General features: G+C 49.6%; 1 protein-coding gene across 1 annotated transcript in view; it reads left to right on the plus strand.

Moving 5' to 3' along the window:
- The first annotated feature begins 10,470 nt into the window (after positions 1-10,470).
- Positions 10,471-19,418, plus strand: part of ERICH3 (glutamate rich 3) — a 130,033-nt gene continuing 121,085 nt past the window's right edge. The window contains 1 exon segment of the mRNA XM_044005386.1: positions 10,471-10,715. Within this exon segment, the coding sequence (XP_043861321.1) occupies positions 10,693-10,715 (23 nt within the window). The 5' untranslated portion in view covers positions 10,471-10,692.

Raw genomic sequence — 19,418 nt, forward strand, 5'->3', positions numbered from 1 at the left:
GGGCATTGACAAAAGCCCGTTATTTCTTACACACCTAAGTAATGATCAGCCCCTTCAGGTTCTAGATCTTTAGAACATCTTGATCATTAGCACAGGTGTGCATTAGACAGATGAGTTTGACTGTGCCAGGAAGAATGGATTAGATTGGAGAGAGAATGGGGAAAGATCAGCTGCCACTACAGCTGTTCTTGTAGACAAGATAAGGCAAAGACCAAAGGGAACTTCTCTGCTGTGGGAAGGTGTGGATGGGCAATGAAGACAGTGCATAGGGGGAAAGGAGAAGAGCCAAAGATGCCAGCCAGAAGCCTGACTATTCCAGAGTGAGGCACTGTTGGAGATCAGCAGCACCTTGGGAGGATGTGGCCAGACGGTGAGCGCGTGGTCAGAAGCATGATATTTAAGAGATGGGGACAGACCATGGAACTGGCAGTCAGTCAAGCAGCCAGCATTGGTGGAGCACCTCTCACTCTCCAGGCACTGTGGTCTCAGTGCCACAGGGACTTGGGACCCAGTGGCAGAAGGGAAACAATCTTTGCTTGAAGAAGCTCCTGTCCTGCTCTTGGTCACCCACTCCTGGTGTAGACAAGGACCCCAAGGCTAGTGGCCCACCCAGAGACCAATCCCGTGTGGATCATTAAGAGCCAATGTGTGTGTGTGTGTGGGGGGCGCAGCTGAGGGGAGCCGTGGATAACGCACTGGCCTGGATTCAGGAGCACCTGAGTTCAAATCCGGCCTCAGACACTTGACATTTACTAGCTGTGTGACCTTGGGCAAGTCACTTAACCTTCATTGTCCAGCGGGCCCCCCCCCAAATAAAAGACCATGTATTTGCATCCATTGCCTAGAAGGCTTGGAGTTTCCTCTGCTGTCCTGGCTTTCTACAGAGTGGGCAAAGGGCTGGTATCCCAGCGCAAGGAGTGGGAAGCTGCTCTTTCTCCCTCCTGACTCCCCTTCCCGTCTCTAATTGTTTCTTTGTGCCATGACACACTCCAATACTAACAGCTCTGCTCTCTTCCCCTTTGCCTTGTGGTTTAGCAGGGAAGTAGTGCACATCAAAGGCGCGAATGCAGTACAGTCTGGAAGCCAGTCCCTCTTTCAGCATCCAGGTGCTTCTGGGAGGCTGGGCATTCCCACCACGATCCCGCCTGGCAGAGAACTGGGCTCAGGTATCAAAGTTTTGGCTCAGTGGCCAGCTTCCAGAAGGGAAGAAAACAAACTCTGGGGTCAGGATCCCTCCCTCTTCACCCCAAATGCTGAATGGAATTTGGCGTGTGTGCATTCATGGAGAGGGAACATCCATGAAAGCATCAGAAAGAGAGGAGAGAAAACCCACCATGGAGGGGCAGGTGCCACAGCCACATCCCAGGCTTTTCCTGCCTCACTGGGCTTGGAGGGTTCGCGCGGTTCAGCTGTTCGGTCGGCTGGCATAGATTATTCGGATGGCCCTGGGCTCCTCTGTGTCTGGCTCTAAACACAAGGCATCCGGGGAAAGAATGCTTATCTTTCTTAAGGCCGTGGTCCATCTTCCCTTGACTTTCCTGCTTCTGATCACGATGGGCTTGTCTCAGTTTGGTCCCCATAGAGGAGGTGCTTACACGGAGGTGAGCCTGCTCAGGAAGGGCAGCTGACAAATCAGGGAGGAACATCGGAGGGAAGGGGCAACGCTGCTACTTGGGGCCTGGTTCCAAAGGTCAGAGGCTCCCACTTCCACCAGTGGGAGGAGAGCAGACCTCGGGGAGGTTTGTGCTGGCTTTGGGGGTCACGGGGCTGGTGGGCTCTTCCAGGCTAGGAGTCCTGAGCTATAGAAGAGAGCTTTAGGGTAAGCCAGCAGTGGAAGGGGCATCACTGGAAAGTCCAGGGAAAATCCTACCCAGAATGACCTTTGCAGCAGAGACGCCCTTCCCGGGTCGAGGCAGAGCACAAGGCTACCACAGGATGTGTAGACACATACAAATGTACAACTATGCACATACCATCATACACACATAGATGTATATACACATATGTTGCAGATTGTAAAGGGGGAAATCCATATCTTATACAGGAAGCAAATGTAATATATTCTCTATATAGTGTTGTGGGTAAATACACACATATAAGAATCAAGTGGCATAGTATACAAACAAAGAATTGTGTGTGTATACAGGCACATACAGGTAAGAATCTCTATGTAGGGGGCAGCTAGGTGGCACAGTGGATAAGGCACTGGCTCTGGATTCAGGAGGACCTGAGTTCAAATCCAGCCTCAGACACTTGACACTTACTAGCTGTGTGACCCTGGGCAAGTCACTTAACCCCCATTGCCCCACAAAAAAAGAAAAGAGTCTCTATGTAGATTCCACTAAATGTGTGTATGTGTGTGTGGGGGGGTGTTGAACACACTGGTAGAGACTCAGGAACTATAATTTTAGGAATACAGACACATGAAGTACCTTGATCTGGAGTTAGTCATTCCCTAGGGGAATCAACCTCTAGGAATCAGAGGGGCAAGGTTGCCCAGTGGGGGTGCCACACACACATGTATGCGTGCATGTATGTAGATGTGTTTGTCTCCCCAGTAGAGTATAAGCTCCATGAAGGCAGGGAAGCCTTTGCTTCCTAGTAAAGTGCCTGCCGCATAGAAGGTCCTCAGTAAGTTTGTGTTAAAGTCGATTTAATTGGATTGGATTTTTATTTGTCCTGCCAATTTCTCAGCACAAGAATCCCAATCTGTTCTCTGCTGGATCTCAGCGGAGCTCACAAATACTTGAATAAAAAGTAAATCAGGCACCCTCCCGCCCTGGCTTTTATGGGCACTCCTTTGGAGAGGAGAGGCAGGAGGGAAGAGGAAGAGGCAGTTTCTGCAGTACAGGTTTTTTTGAGGGGCGAAAATCTTAGTGAAATTTTACCCTAAAGACGGCTTTCATTTGCAAAATGATCACTAAAACAATTGAGATTTTCCCTTAAAAAGAAACAAACTAGAAATGAATCTATCTCTGTCACTGTCTCTCTGTCTCTGTCTCTCTGTCTCTCAATATGGTGGAATAGAAGATAGAACACTGGACTAAACAGAGCAGATTGTACCCTTGGACTCAATACTTTATTCATATTCCCTTCTCATTCAGAATCAAGCATCATATGATTTTGTCCATTCATCTGTCCATCCGTTTGCTATGTAACTTGAGTGGTTGTGCAGGAACTGAAGATTGATTCTCCCCAGTTCTGGAGAAACCTCAATGTAAGCTTGATTCTACTGTTCCCACAAGACACCTTGTGTACAGCAAAAGCCAAGAAATGGTAAGTGGGGACAACTCAGAATTGATTGAACTCAGTCTCTATAAACCAAGGCTTGTGTTTCTGGGGCACAGGTTACAAATGAGCCCTTTTTTTTTTAAGTGAGGCAATTGGGGTTAAGTGACTTGCCCAGGGTCACACAGCTAGTAAGTGTCAAGTGTCTGAGGCTGGATTTGAACTCAGTTACTCCTGACTCCAGGGCTGGTGCTCTATCCTGTGCCACCTAACTGCCCCTAGCCTTTTTTAAACTTGAGCACAAACAATCCATGTTTCCACCTTCCCCACAATCCACTGACTACCCTAAATGCCACCTGCCTACTCCCCAAAGACCCTTGGGATTTTTCCCATTATATGGTTTGAGCAGATCACCCTGATTTGCTGACTCCTAAGTGAAGACCTTGGTCATTCAAGTGAGGAAACTCTGGAACTGTGAATGAATGAATGAATGAATGAATGAATGAATGAATGAATGAATGAATGAGAATTTATTCACCATTCAGCCGGGGTCAAGAACTAAACCAAGCCCTGGGGATACTAATAGAGAAATCCGGACAGCCCCCCATTCTCAAGGAGTTCACAGTCTAATTGGAGAAGACCACCCACATTAGAGGCTTTAGCGTTAGGGCAAATGCCCTAAGTCCTAACAGCTTCTGAAGTGGAGCAGGTTAAGCCCTTGGCCTATGGGGGCCACCAGGCAGAATGAGTGCTATGGGTGCCATCGCTCTGGATTATCCATGCTCTCCTTTTCCCATAAAAGAATATGGTACCATCCTCACTTCTGAGGCTCCTCCTGGCTCCTCCTCAGTGCTGACTAATGACTTTCCAGCTCTTCCCTTCTCAGCCCTAACGTTCAACAAGTGGAAGAGGTCAGTCTCCAGCTAACGACATCTTCACAGACATTTACTGAATCTCGGTGCTGGGCTTTCTGAGGCTCATCTGCACAGGCAGAAGGGTCAGTGATGCTCCACAGCCCACAGCTCCGTTTGGTCCATTTTACCTCATTCCAAGAGAGGCTGATGGAGGGAGTCAGGGGAGATGGGGGGACTCGGGGGTGGGGAGGATGGTTGAAGGGGGTGGGGGAAGGCGGAGTCAACAAAGGAAGGCTAGAACCAATGCCAGGGCCTTTGTATCTCCAAGGCCTGGCAAATAGCAGGTACTTAATAAAGGCTTGTGGATTGTTTAATTGACGAGTCAGGTTAGACCTCGGCTCAAGGAGGGATGAGAGAAGGGAGTGGGTTCCATGAGGCTGGCCCTTGGTCTGGATCCATGGACCCAGCAGAAGCTCTCTAGACATTCTCCAGAAGGGGCTGTCCAGCCCCGCCCCTACTCCCACCCCCGTAAACACGGCATAACTGGGACCCCAAGGTTAACCTCTCCCTGGACTAACCACGCCCACGCTGGATACCTCCCACACCAGGCAGCCATTGCAGGGTAGGACAAGGAAATGGGACAGGGACAGTCTCACAGGCTAGGGGAGGGTCTCAGGCAAGTGTGGCGTTCTAGCCCTGACGCCATGGCCAGGAGCCATCCGAGGGGACCCACTGCTCCCCTCACATGCTCTGAGATCCAGTTAAACTGGACTGTTTGCTTTTTGACTTTCCATCTCCCACCCCATGCTTTTGCACGTGCCATCCCACATTCCTGGACCGCTCTCCCACTTCCCATTTGTCTCTTGGCCCCCTAGTCATTGGCTTAGCTTTTTAGTACTGTTCCAAAGCCCAGTTTCTTCCTGCTTTGCGAGTCCCACTGTCTGTTCTGTCCTCAGAGCAGGTGGCCTCCCCCTCTCCCACAATCAGGTCCCTGTGTGCCCAGTGCCTGACACATAATTGTTGCTGGGCATCCCTCCTCTTCACTGATGAGAGACGGATCCATTCAGACTGCAGAGTCACCACAGCCCAGGGGCAGGACGACTGGTGACGGCCGGGATGCAGGGGGTGAGCTGGGCGTCCTCCGTGTCCCATCGGGCCCTAAGTGCTCCACAGAGCCTGCTTCGGCCGCCTTCGTGGCTGTTGGAACAAACCTTGTTCTCAGGCCCCCACGCCTCCTGGGGACGTCTTCACATTCCTGGGGCTGACACCCCCCACCCACACAGCAGGGGCTCCGTAACCTTCATCACTGTGCCAGCAGTAAGGCTTCCAGTCAGTTCCTGAGGCGTGGCAGTCAGCTTCCCTTAATAGCTTCTAGAGGAGTATAAAACACCACAGCGTGGGGGGCGGGGGGCGGGGGGGGGCTCAGAGGGCCAGAATGACCCCATTGATCCTTGCAGTTAATCAATCCATTCTACTGTACTCATGGGTTGTGGTCCTCGGGCTTCCTACCAGGGACCCTCTGAGCTCATCAGTGCCTGTGCAGTGAGTCTCAGGGTTAAGGCAGTCAGACCTCTCCCTTAGGAAGATGGTGTGGTGGCTGGGCGAAGGAGAGGTGGACAGGGGAGAAGCTGGGGCTGCCATCTGTTTTGGAGAGAAGTGATCGTTGGTGAGTGCCTGGAATGGGCAGGAGAGAATGGAAAAGAGGGGAGAGATGTGAGAGATGGGTCCTTGTAGAGGTGACAGACCCTGCCTGAGAAAAGATTGCGGATCAGGAGGGCTAAAGGGGTACGGGGAGGCCAAAGACCACCTTAGAGAGAGAGCTCCCAGTTCAGTGGCCAGAAGACCGAGGTTCCAGACCTGCTTCTGACCTTCCCGAGGTGTGTGACTTGAGTAGGGTTAGGGTGAAGAGAAGGGAGTGGGTTCATGGAACCCACATCCTTAAACAGGAAGGTGAGCCGGGGGAGCTGGGTCTGTCCTGGAGGCCAAGGGAGGAGAGGATGGATGCTGTGGGAGGGAGGGGTGACCGGCCGTGTGAAATGCCAAAGAAAGGCCAAGGAAGAAAAGGACGTCGTTGTCACCTCATCAGCCCCAAACTAAACCCTTCCTCTCTTCCTAATTGTCTCCGCTCGGGCTAGGGACCCCCTCCCCCTCCCCAACCTCTCTCAGGGCTTAGCTTCAAGCTGCCTTTGGGAGCTCTCCCCCATATGCCCCCCTTTCCCCTCTGCCCCTGCCCCAGCCTGGTGCAGACCCTCTTCACCTCACCCCTGGTCTCCTGCAGCAGCTGCTGGGGCGGAGGGTGGGGTCTGCCTGCCTCCAGTCTCTCCCCACTCCAATCCATCCTCCCCGAAGCTGTCAAGTGGATCTTCCTAAGGTTCAGATCTGGCCACGTAGCTCTATACTTAAGTGGCTCCGGGAGCAAACAGAAAATCGCTGCGGGTCTTTTAGAGTTCTCATAGCCTGGCCCCTTCCTATCTTTCCACCTTTCCAGTCTGCTCACACTTTGCCAATCCCTTCTTCTACCCCACCTCCCCTCACCACGTTCTGGGATCCAGTGACACTGGTCTTCTGGCTGTCCCGTGAACAAGACCCTCCATATTTGGCTCAGGGCATTCTCTGGCTAACTCCCTGCACTCCGTACTCTCTGTCCTCTCTACCTTCTGACTTCCCTGGATTTCCCGAAGTCCCGACTAAAACTGCATCTTCTTCAAACAGCCTTTGCTCTGTGAATTCTCTCCAGTCATCCTGTATGGCATCTACCTTGTTTGCACGTTGGCTTTCCCATTAGACTGTAAGCTCCTAACAGCAGGGGCTGTCCTGAACCCAGTGCCTGGCACTGGTAAGTGCTCGGCAACTGCTTGGTGACTTGCCTTGACATAGTCCAAGCCCATGTCTTGGCCGGAGGGGCCTAGCTGTACTGGACATGTTTCATCCCAACTTCCTGCTGCAGCTCTGTAGCAGCGTGTTTCATGGTAACAAAAACCAGTCAGCAAGTCTGTGGCAGGCACCAGGTGCCAGGCACCGTGATGTGTGCCGGGAATCCCAGGACAAAGAATGCACCCACCCCTGCTCACCTTGAGCTCAGTTCTAGCGGGGAGGCCACATGCACATAAAGAAAAGCACACAGCAGTTATACCAAGTGAGCTCACGCAGCTACATCCCAAGTAGTTAAAAGGCAGGCTTACCCTTGGGAAGGGGACGGGTCAGCAGGACAAGCTTCATGGAGAAGATGGTGCTTGGGCTGGGAGAGAGAGAGAGAAAGAGAGAGAGAGAGAGAGAGAGAGAGAGAGAGAGAGAGAGAGAGAGAGAGAGAGAGAGAGAGACAGAGAGAGAGAGAGAGAGAGAGAGACAGAGAGAGAGAGACAGAGAGAGACAGAGAGAGAGACAGAGAGAGAGACAGAGAGAGAGAGACAGAGAGAGAGAGAGAGAGAGAGAGAGAGACAGAGAGACAGAGACAGAGAGAGACAGAGAGAGACAGACAGACAGAGACAGACAGACAGACAGAGAGACAGAGACAGAGAGACACAGAGACACAGAGACAGAGAGACAAAGAGGAGGGGGGGGCAGGGGGCTAACTCGGCAGTGTCTGAGTGCAGTGAAGTGCTACGCCATGAGGCTCATCCCTGGAATACCCTCTCTCATCACTGATGAGCCAGAATGCCCTCCCTCCTCAGTTTCCCTCCAGCATCTCCTTGACGGCAGTGCCTGGGGTTCACTTCTGTGTGTCTGGGTAATTTCCCCTAATTGATCGGAAACTCTTTGAGGGCAGGACCTGTTCTTTTTGTCTTTGAAGCCCCATCACCTAGTAAGTATCACGCCTGGCACATCACAGACATGTGGTAGATCCTTGTTCACTGATTGGTTAGGAAAGAGCTCATATAAATAACCAAGGGAAACCTGGGCGGACCTGGAGGAACTGGGGTCAACTGAACCAAGAGAAGAACCACAATCATGGGAAGAAAAGCATGGGAAGAAAAGCTCTGACAGACCCGTAACCAGCCCTGATGGCTTCAGTGCCCAGGGAAGGAGCCACTGCCCTGGATCTAGCACCCCCCCCCCCGCCTGACAGATTACACTTCAGGTCGCTTCCAGCTGGCCATCCCACAGGGTTTGCCACCTTCCCTGCTGTCCAGAAGAACCAGGCCCTCCTCTTCTCCTGCTTCCACCCCTGGCATGGGGCGGAGTGGTCAGATTGATGCTGCTATTGCTCCTGTGTCAACAGACTAGCCCCTCTCTGATTTCCCAAGACTTCTCCTTCCCTAGCCACCATATTCCCCATTAAAATGGAGTCTCTTTGAGGGCAGGGCCTGCATCATTGATGTATCTATTGTATCTTCAGCTGTTTGGCATGTAATAAACAAGAAACTCTTTTCCCCTTCCTCCCTCCTTCCTTTCTTTATCTCTCCCTCACTTCCTCTCTTCTCTCCTTTTCCCCTCCCATTCTCATTTCCTCCTTCACTCCTTCCTTCCTCCCTCTCTTTCCTTCCCTCTCTCTCTATCCCTCATTACTTCCCTTCCTCCATCCCTCCCCTCCCCTCCCTCCTTCCTTCTCTCCATCTTTCCTCCCTTTCTCATTTCTTCCTACCTCTGTATCCTTCCTTCCTCCCTCCCTTCCTTCCTTCTTCCCTCCCTCTCTCCCTCTCTCCCTTCCTTCCTTCCTTCCTTCCTTCCTTCCTTCCTTCCTTCCTTCCTTCCTTCCTTCCTTCCTTCCTTCCTTCCTTCCTTCCTTCCTTCCTTCCTTCCTTTCTTCCTCTTCGCTCTCTCCCTCTTGGAGTCGACAGCTTTGATTTTTTTTTTTTTGGTGAGGCAATGAGGGTTAAATGACTTGCCCAAGGTCACACAACTAGTAAGTTCAAGTGTCTGAGACTGGACTTTAAACTCAAGTCCTCCTGAATCCAGGGCTGGTGCTTTATCCACTGTGCTACCTAGCTGCCCCTCTCCCTCTGGCTATGTTTTAAAAAAGGTATTATTAACCCCTTTATTTTTTTTTGGAGGGGGAGGCAATTGAGGTTAAATGACTTGCCCAGGGTCACACAGCTAGTGAGTGTCAAGTGTCTGAGGCCGGATTTAAACTCAGGTCCTCCTGAATCCAGGGCTGGTGCTTTATCCACTGTGCTACCTAGCTGCCCCCCCCCCAACCCCTTTATTTTTAAAAAGTGGACCTGCCAACTAAGAGGCTGTTGGGAACCTCACAGAGGGCAGTTTTACAGAGAGGTGGGGAAGAAAGACATTGCAGGAGGTTATGGGTGAGGACGCATTGAGTCTACTAACTTTTTTTAAGTTCAGATGAGAGGAGGAGAGATGTGGTATGGCAGCATTAGGGGTGGGATGGGTGGGTAATTGAGCGCCTGTGCATTGGGAAGGCTCCTCAGAGACCCTCCGGGGGCACTTTACAGGTAAGATGACCTTTGTCAAAGGCAGTGATTCATCCAAACTCTCCGATCTAGGAAGTGACACCCGGGCCCTAGTTTCTGTTCCATGGGCATCATAGGACTGAGATGTGCCAGGGACCAACAGCCTCCCTGGGGACAAATGGGGAAACTGATTCCATGATTCTCATCCCTAGGTTGTTTTCCCTGGACCACAGCAACTCAATGTTGGCTACAGATTGGGCAGAGATCCCCGAACCTTCCCCAAATCTCTCCCTGGCTCATCTCCAGAAAGATCCTCAGTCCTCAGAGGCCCTGGGGGGAGAAGGTGAGCTGCCAAGGGCAGGCAGGGGAAACTCCCAGGACAAAAGCCATCCATTTCCAGGGAGATACACCTTTGGGGCTCCGGAGATGAGCCCTCCCGAGCTGGCTTTCCCTTGCTCTACCTGCCTTCCTCAGGGTTGACTTATCTCCCTGCACCCCGCCCCGCTCTCTGCTTGGAAGAGTGAGCCTTCAGCCCCCATCACCCCCTGGAGACTCCCCTGTCCCCCTTTGGCCGGGACCTTGGCGACAGCCAGAGAAGCAGCTCTGCTGCGGAGGGAATCGGTGTGTGTGTGTGTGTGTGTGTGTGTGTGTGTGTGTGTGTGTGTGTGTGTTTGTTTGTTTTCCTCGCAGGTGCCAGGGGAACCCTTGCTCCCAGGAGCCCAGGCCGGGGGCGCTTCCCCGCTCCTGGCCTGGCCCCATGAGCAGGGCTCCCCATCCTGCTTCCCCTCCCTCGCCCTTGGGGTTCTAAGCTCTCTCCGGCTTCTGGTGGCCCCTTGATTTTGCCTCTGCTTTAAGGCTCTGTCACATGAGCACCTGCCCTTCAGCTCCTTGTCCCCCCCCCCTTTCCTTTCCTCCTCCCTTAGCAACGGGAAGGCTGTGGCTACCAGAGCCCGGCCTGGGGCCAGGAGGGTGCGGGCCGAGCTCGGGGCGCGGGGCGCAGGCGGGGAGCCGCCCGCCCAGAAGGGCAAGTCCCTGCGGGCCAAGCCGAGCCGCTGGTGGGGGCCTAGCCGAGGCTGGCCGGCTCGGCTACAGGTGGGCTGGCCAGCGGCAGCAGCGGACGCTTGCGGGCCACGGTCACGGTCACTGTCACGTCTGGCTCTCCTAACACAGCCTTCCCCACCGCCGCCGCCGCCGCCCCGCGCACCTCCTGATTCCTCTCTCTTCTCTGCAGTCCACAGTCCACGAGGCATCCTGCAAAAATGAGTCGTCCTCACCCCACCGGGTAAGTGACACCCGGAGCACTGCAAACACAGGCAGCTGCTTCAGCCCGTGGTCCCTTCCCCCTCCTTCCTCCGAGGGAGGGTGTGAGGGGGCGGAGGAGGAGGAGGAGAGGGAGGGGGATGGGGAGAGATGAGGCAGAGAGGTAGAGGAAAAGAGGAGGGAGAGAGAGAGGAGAGACGAGGAGGAGAGGGAGTCATCTTGGGTAGGGAGACAGTCTAGATAGGAATTCTGGGCTACTGTTTGATGGCTGAAATACAGAGGCATTAATTCACCCTTCCTCCCACTCCCCCTTAACTAAACTAAGTAGCCCCCTTTGATATGTTACTTGAGAACTGAAAAAAGAGAGAGAAAGAAAAAGGAGTGAGGAGTACATAAATTAAGCGGAGGCAGTAGTTGGCGTCTGGAAGACCCCGTCACGTGGAGTATTATAGTTTAATGCAAGATTACAGGTCACCCAAATATACATTAACTCGCAGAATTGTGACTGAAAAATAAATTCGTCTCCTGGGTCTTGCCTACGAATGAGGCCTAGGCTGAGTTGATATATATCTTTTTTTTCTTCTTTTTTTTTTTTTTTTAGTGAAGCAATTGGGGTTAAGTGACTTGCCCAGGGTCACACAGCTAGGAAGTGTCAAGTGTCTGAGGCCGGCTTTGAACTCAGGTCTCCTGACTCCAGGGCCGGTGCTCTATCCACTGCGGCACCTAGCTGCCCCGATATATATCTTTTTAAAGATGTTATTGTGAGTGAGAATGCTTTATTGCAGGTTTAAATCTGACGTTCATAGGGTTTCAGGAACCACTTTGGGGTAGGTTGGGGGAAGGTCAGGCATCTCCCAGAGGCCCAAGTGGCTGACCAGGGACAGACGGGGAGGAAGGTCATATCTCACTCCATTCCCATTTACCTTTATTAGGATCAGCCTCCAGAAGACCACACGGAGCAGATGCTTCAAAATATTTCAAGAAATTAACACAATTATAGTGGGTGCTGCTTTAAAAAAATGGCTTCAATCCCTTATGTGGGGTGGCAGGAGAAGATCCACAATTTCCTTTTGAAATTAAACAATGTAATGCATATTAGATGAGTTTTTATTATGATACATCTAGGGAGCCAAGAGCTATCCTAGTGATCTTGCAAATAATTTTTACGATGCTTTTCTTTTTTAATTGAATTTATGTGCGTTATTGAGGACAGCAAATTAGCAGAGGACAACACATTTAAAGTCATTTGAAGTTTGTGATGTCTGAAATGCCAGCATTAATGGCTACACTTGGAATTTATAGTCTAACTTGCAGATTTCACATTTTAATGAATTTCTCTGGGCAGATGAAATAAGCTCGAATGAATCAGAAACTGCAAGCAAAGGAAGGCGCCATGTTAGAAATCAGTTCCAAACCCTTCTGGAAATGTCTGTAGCACTTTTTAGGTTTGCAAGGTGCCACAAACACCGTCATTCAACCAGTCAACAAGCATTTATGAAGTGCCTACTGTATACCAGACTGGCATGATTTCATTTGAATCTCACTTGTTAGGTGGGTGCTAATCTTCCCATTTTAAAGATGCAGATAGCTTAAGCCACTTGCTCAGTCACATAATAGTAGATACGAGGGGCAGAGTTTGAACTTGGCTCTTGTATTCGAGAACTGAGGCTGTGTTTATATTCCTTTCTCCGGGATGCCAGTTTGCTTCTCTAGTAGTTACACCTGTTTCTTATGATTTGATCTTATATGTTGGACCCATGCAGATCTTCCTGTGGCTGGTAGCCACTCTTCTGTAACTTATAGTCCTAGATATTGGCTGGGGCACCCACATCACATGGCCAGCATGTGTCCTAGGCCATGGGCCATTGGGTTCTCTATCACTTTAAGGTCAGCTCTTTATTGACTCTCACACTTAGGTTGTAGGATTATAGACTGGAGCCAGAAGTGACCTAGAGTTTATGGGCTTAGACCCCTTTGTTTTGCAAGGAAGAAACCAAGACCTATAAGGGCTTTAAATCCAAGTTCTCAGAGTTCAATTCTGGACCTGATGGTCCTTTATCATCTTTTGTCTCTCTATTTTGTGTTTTAAATAGCTTTGCAGTTTGTAGAGACGTCTTCTGTGTTTCCCTGTTTTTTAATTTGCTGAAGAACATTTTGGAGGGAAGAGGCATTCTTTTTTCCTACAGCTGATGTCCGGGCTATTCAGGAAAATGAATGTGTCAGTCATGCTTGTCTTCCTGTATTTTTCAAGATTTGGCTGTTAGGAGTGTGATTAGACCATTTAATCATCAATTTTTTAAGCTAGAGAAAATCTGTGACTGCTTGTTAAATTGTAGATAATTGAGACTTCAGTTACTCTAGTCAATTTTTCTGAAACTCCTTGTACAACTCTTCACTTTGTCTACAAGGGGGGGCGGATTAAGCCCTGAAGAAAAACTTTAAAATGAAAATCTAGTGCAACAACCCCCTCCACAAGCTCCTCTGTTGGGTCTCATCTCACACTCAAGCATTTGTGGAGGATGTTATTCTTTAGGCTTATAAAATTGTAATGTGTGAGCCCCCATCAGTGTGTTCCCTACAATAGCCAGCTGACACAATTAACCCAAAGCAAAGGTACAGACCATAATGGTATACAGTAAGAACAGAGTGAGAAACATTCCTGCCATAACTCTGGCATCTCTTCACCACCCAATCACATCTTTTTAGTGGGTGTGGGGGGCGGGGAGTGGGCACAGATCTAGAGGATAACCATAGGCAGATATTTTGGAAACATGTGCACTCCACTTATGAGGTCCTCATGGACTCCCGGGCCTGTTCCTCTCTGCAGCTGGACTTTAAATGGACAGAACCCACTCTCTCTCAACTCAGAAAACTCCTCATTACTTATACCTTGATTGACTCACTAGAGAGTTACCTTTGATTTTTTACAAGGCCACTTCCATGACGGATCATTTGGCCAGAGAACTTCACACTTCATTAAGGTATAAGGAGATGTGGTATAGACACTGTTTTATAATTGATTCGAATCTCAACACCTTGTGATCTCTGTTAATAGCTCTTTATAGTCTGTAATTTCACCAATTATGCTGGAGGTGTATGTGGAATTAATCAATTACTGGTCCCTAGATTAATCTTCCCTACCCCTCCCACCCCACTACTACATTAGAAGAGACACCTTCCATCACTCTTCATGACACCTAGTAAGAATTGGCCTATTTGTAGTTGCTGATGTCTTTTTGAACTTTCACTCCTTTTCCTCCCTCCCTTCCTTCCTCCCTCCCTCCCTCCTTCCCTCCATCCTTCCCTCTCTCCCTTCCTTCCTTCCTTCCTCCCTCCCTCCCTCCCTTCCTTCCTCCCTCCCTCCCTCCCTTCCTTCCTTCCTTCCTTCCTTCCTTCCTTCCTTCCTTCCTTCCTTCCTTCCTTCCTTCCTTCCTTCCTTCCTCCCTTCCTTCCTTCTTTCCTTCCTTCCTTCCTTCCTTCCTTCCTTCCTTCCTTCCTTCCTTCCTTCCTTCCTTCCTTCCTTCCTTCCTTCCTTCCTTCCTTCCTTCCTTCTTCCCTCCCTCCCTCCCTCCCTCCCTTCCTTCCTTCCTTCCTTCCTTCCTTCCTTCCTTCCTTCCTTCCTTCCTTCCTTCCTTCCTTCCTTCCTTCCTTCCTTCCTTCCTTCCTTCCTTCCTTCCTCTTCTTTCTCCCTTCCTTACTCCTGTCTCTGTCATCCAGGATCTTTTCCTTTTTTTGGGGGGAAATCTTTTCTTCAAGATATCTTCCAAATGATTTTCAATTACCTTCATAACAATGCTTTCCCCTGTATTGATTTTTCTTGTGTGTACATGGTTAGGCACTGTGCACATCTCATATCCCTCTTAAGCATCATTTCCACTTTCTTAAGGCGCTGTCCATGTACTGAACTGTATAGCAATTCAGATTTGGTGTTTTCATCGCCAGCGATGATGCAAAGAGTTATTCCATTTCTTTTCTTTCTTTGATCCATGAAATGAAGACATTGAATGTTAATGCAAGCATTGTTGCTATATTATGACACTAGGAATGTCCAGGCATTGCCTAGAATATGTACCTGCCCACAGGGCCTTCCAATGTACCTGGACTTTATTCTTACCTATAAACGAAATCTAGCTAAGGTGGATGCGGGAACTATAAATGCCCAGTGACTTTTGTTCCATCACTGGCCTTGTTGCGGATACTGTAGATGGTGGGCTATGGTTCGAGTCCATTGTGTTTAGTTATTAGAAGTGATTTTTTAGGGTGCGTGACTTTCCACTTCTCTTTTTGACCCATTTTCAAAGAAAAGCAAAAGAGCAAACTGAAGTTTAACAACACCAACATGAGGTGCTGGAAATTGTACTTGAGGGCCAGATTTTCCAAACTACTAAAGTTTTCCTCTGAGTAAAAGGAATGAATTTTTTCGAATGCCACCATTTAGAAATGATAAAAATTTCGGTAGCCAATAAAGGGTCCCTTTAAAGCTGAGAAAGCTTTTCCATCATTACTAGAGCAGTTCATCGTTATTACTTTATTTTCAAGAAGAACATGGTAATGAAGTACAATTGTACAATAAAGCAGACGTTTTAATTCCTCCAAACTCCACCAATCAATGAGGGGATGCACCGATGGATCCCTTATTCCATTGCTTTGGGATTCTATTACTTACTTAATTATAGCATGAACAATTTACATAAAAATTGTAAGTGGCCAATGCTGACTTGGTTCAGTTCTATTTTGGAGTAAATAAAAATGGCCGTAAAGATCACTCACCAGGAGAGGCCCTTGAAAAGGGCCTCAGGTCATCTAGGGCAAATGCTATAATTTTAGAGATAAAGAAATTGAAATACAGACATTTTAACTGACTTGCCTAAGGTCACACAAGTAGAAAGCATTGACCCTCATTTCCTGACACATCTCTGTGCTCTCCTAGTGGCAAAGAAGAAAAACAGCTAAGAAAAGTCAGCTGATACAGAAGCTATGTCTGACGGGGCATGCACCATTCTGCACCCCTAGTCCCCAACCTCTTCCCTGAGAGAAGAGAACTGTGTTTGCTCATCTGTTCTGTTTGGCCATTATAATAAACCCGAATTGGGGGCCACCTTTAACGTATGTTTCCGTTATTTCAGTCTGGTATCCTATTTCTAAGAGCCCTTTAATTTAGTGACCATCCATTGAGACTAGCTGATAGAATCTTTGGCAGTCTGCTCCTTAAGGAGGTTTCTGTGGGGCGGAGTGTCTCTGGACATAGATCCTTGGCTAGTTTAAGTCACTTAGCCCTCTGTTCCTCTTTATGTATGAAGGGCATCGATCTTTGGGGGGGGGGCAATGAGGGTTAAGTGACCTGCCCAGGGTCACACAGCTAGTAAGTGTCAAGTGTCTGAGCTCGGATTTGAACTCAGGTCCTCCTGAATCCAGGGCTGGTGCTCTATCCACTGCACCACCTAGCTGCCCCCAGGGCATGGATCTTAAACCTCTCAACCAGGCATGAGAATAAGTAAGAGATGTTTTATCTTTTGATTTTGGGGCACTCTTCCTCCCCACCCCCACCTCCACTCCCAGAGCCCCAAACACCAAACTATCTACTGAAACAAGCACGGACATTGGCTGGCTGAGTCCTAGACTGTTCCCTGTTATGCCTGGGAGTCAGCCTGGGCTCCTCAAAAAAACACTCCAAGGGATGTGACAGGAAGGGGCAAGGTTTTAGGTGACCAAAAAGGGCAAAAAGCAACCCAAACAACAGATTCAGATACGAGCTTGATGACCTTGATTTGGGGTTCGGGGGCGGGGGGGCTTATTTTTTACTTAGATTTAGTTAAGGAAAACCTGCCATTTCTTCAGCAGAATGTCTTCAGCTGACACTGAAGGCTGAGACAGAAGAGATAAGCAGGGGGCTGGCTCGCCTGGAAGTCAAAACCGAACTGAAAAGGAAGGGGGAGGGGTCAGGACTGACCTCCAAGTTCAGTGCCCCCCACAGTACTTGTGAGGCAGGACAAAGAGCAAGAAACAGGGGAGGAGGCAGCAGGAAAACCCTAGGTCTGTGAATTGGTTTAAAAAAATGGGAAAATATACTTCGTTATGATTGGTTTCCTTTGGATGTATTTGCAAACATGATTCTGAGGAGGGGGACTGCAGGTATGCCTGAAGGCTAGAAGGGTCCAGGACAGAGAAGAGGGTGAAGAAACCCTGGCACCAACAAATAAGCCAACTATCTGTAACAGGCAAAATGAGATGGATGCCAGCAGGGGAGGGGGTGGGGGGGGCAGATTTGACTCCAGAGGCTTTGCTGACACTTGGAGGGGGAAGAAGGAAAAAAGATAACCTCCATCTAGCCCCACAGGCGCTGCCCAGGCCCGTCCTAAGGGCTACCCTCGGGCAGCTGCGTATTAGTCCCATTTTAAAGATGAAGAGAGTTTAAGGGACTTGTCCCTGTTCTCCTGCCCTGAGGGGGGTTAGAGAGGGGCCCGAATCCACATCTTCCTGATTCTAGGGTCTCAAACACTAAGTCCTTCTCCCCCTTCTCAGACTGGATAACAAGTGGCCTGGTCACAAGGTTGCCTCAATTCCCCCAGGGGGAGGTGTCGAGCCTTAACTTTATTTTATATTTTAGTACTATGGAGAAAGGGAAGAAGAAGGCGGGGTGGGGGTGGGGTGGAGAAGCAAGCTATCTGGTGCATTTCTAATATGTGAAAAATAATTATTAGTGGTGGATTTCTAGGAGAAACCCAGGAGCTGCTCTCTCCTCTTTCTTGGAAACCAAACTGGGAAGAGACTTGAGCTTGACAAAACAAAAGCTGACTGATCTTTCTGATTTGCTGGGGGAGGAAGCACACCTTGACCACCCCCCAAGTCATGTCAATCAATGGAGCTGAATGATGCTAACCAATTAGCTTAGATCAATGCGTGGTGACCCGCCTCTACCTGAAAGAGGATAACAATCCCTGGGGACGCTGGTCTCTCTCTTAGTCTCTTAGCCTGGGCTCTCTCCCTGACCCCCTTCCTGGGACACTCTTCATGCTGGGTATGTAACTGTTCAGTCCTGTCAGGCCCCAAACTAGTGGGGAAGTCAGTCAGCCACGTGGCCAAACTTTATTAATATGTGATCTTAATGACTAATAAATGCCTACTGCCCAAACTGGTGCACTCGCCTTTAATTTAGAAGTAGCAATATAGCTTAGAAAAGCCCAGCTTAGTCCCAGGAGATTTCAAACAACACAAAGGCAAGGCCTAAAGCTATGCGTACCTCCCTGTCTCAGGTGTTTGGGGTTTCTTTTTGAGAACCTGACATTCCACAAATCCTCTTTCGGGTGACGGCTTCAGTCGGGGTGGGGACACCACTGAGATCTGCTTTCTATCTCCAGGGATCAGCAGCCTCTCTGTAGCCAGGAGGAGCAGGGGGCCCCATAGAATGGCCCGTGGAGGGGGTTTCCTGAGGCCCCACTTTGCTCTCCCTCTCTTAAAGCGCTGTAATGGTGAGTGCACGGTCGGTCGGTGAGCTCTATTCACAGACATCCAGAAAACGTTCTTGGAATGGCAGCTGAGCAGCTGCCTTGGCCTTCAGCTGCAGCTCCTGCATCCACCTCAGCAGGGGCCACTTGGCCTTTTCACAAACACAGGCAAATTCAGTCACTGAACCGAGGACTGTCCATGTAGTTTATGTTGTTCTCTTCGCCTTAAAAAGACGGTGTGTTCTTAGGAGCTCAGGTGGAGCCGGGCTTTGTTTTGGGAAGAACGACAGAACTGTGAGCCAACGCTGTTGGTCCTTCTTGCTCAGAGTCCTGATGGTGAGCGTCGCACTCTTCCCTCCATGGAAAGAGGTCCCACCTGTGGCAAGAGAGATGCAGGCCGGCCACTGGCCCGGACCCCTGGCTCCTCCCGTCCCTGGAGCACAGCCGGTGGCTCCTACAAGTCTCGCTCACTTGGTTTGAAAGGTACTGCTGATGGCATGTGTCTGTCACCTAGTGGATGCACGGCCTTCGGGGCACACATTTTAAGATTGGGGAGACCGGATGGACTCTGGGGTCCCTGCTGTTGCAGTAGTGGATGATCCTAGGAAGCTTCCCACGTCGAGGAGATCATGGGGCTAGTGAAGCAAACAAACCTTTGTCTTTTCTGGGCAAGACAGGGACAGCCAGTCTCAGAAAATTAAATTAAACTAAGGAAAAAAGTTCCAAAGTGCTTTATGAACTTGATGTCATTGAAGCCATCACAACATCCCTCTGAGACAGGCACAGGACGTTCTTATTACCCCATATTAGAGATGGGAAGCTAAGTTCAGAGACACTTTGGTGAGTTGCCCAGAACCACACAGGATTCAAATTCCGGAGTCCCCAACTCCTTGCCCTGTACTCAACCAACAGTATGGCACGGTTCCTTGGTTAGAGGTCGCGCGAGACCAAGTCGTTTTAGGCATTAGGTTTAATCAGTGTAGCACCTTTCTCATAATGGTCTCCGGTTAAAATATTAAAATCCTCAATTATGTTTTTTCTGAGATAATATCCCAGTCCAGCTCGGGGGGGGGGGGGGGAGGACTTCCCTGTTAAATATCAGTGCTCCAGATTGGGAACTGGTTGGAAATTGCTTTGTTCAGAGTGAGTTCACATGTTTGCTCCCTTCCTGTAGTTCTGCTGAATTCTGGAGAAAAGAAAGCAAAACAGGCAAGATGAGAGGAACTCCTGTCTTGGGATGTGTTAGCTTCCAGAATCTTGTTGCACAATCTAAGATTCTG

This window comes from Dromiciops gliroides, chromosome 4 (assembly GCF_019393635.1).
Source record: "Dromiciops gliroides isolate mDroGli1 chromosome 4, mDroGli1.pri, whole genome shotgun sequence".
Classification (NCBI taxonomy): domain Eukaryota; kingdom Metazoa; phylum Chordata; class Mammalia; order Microbiotheria; family Microbiotheriidae; genus Dromiciops; species Dromiciops gliroides.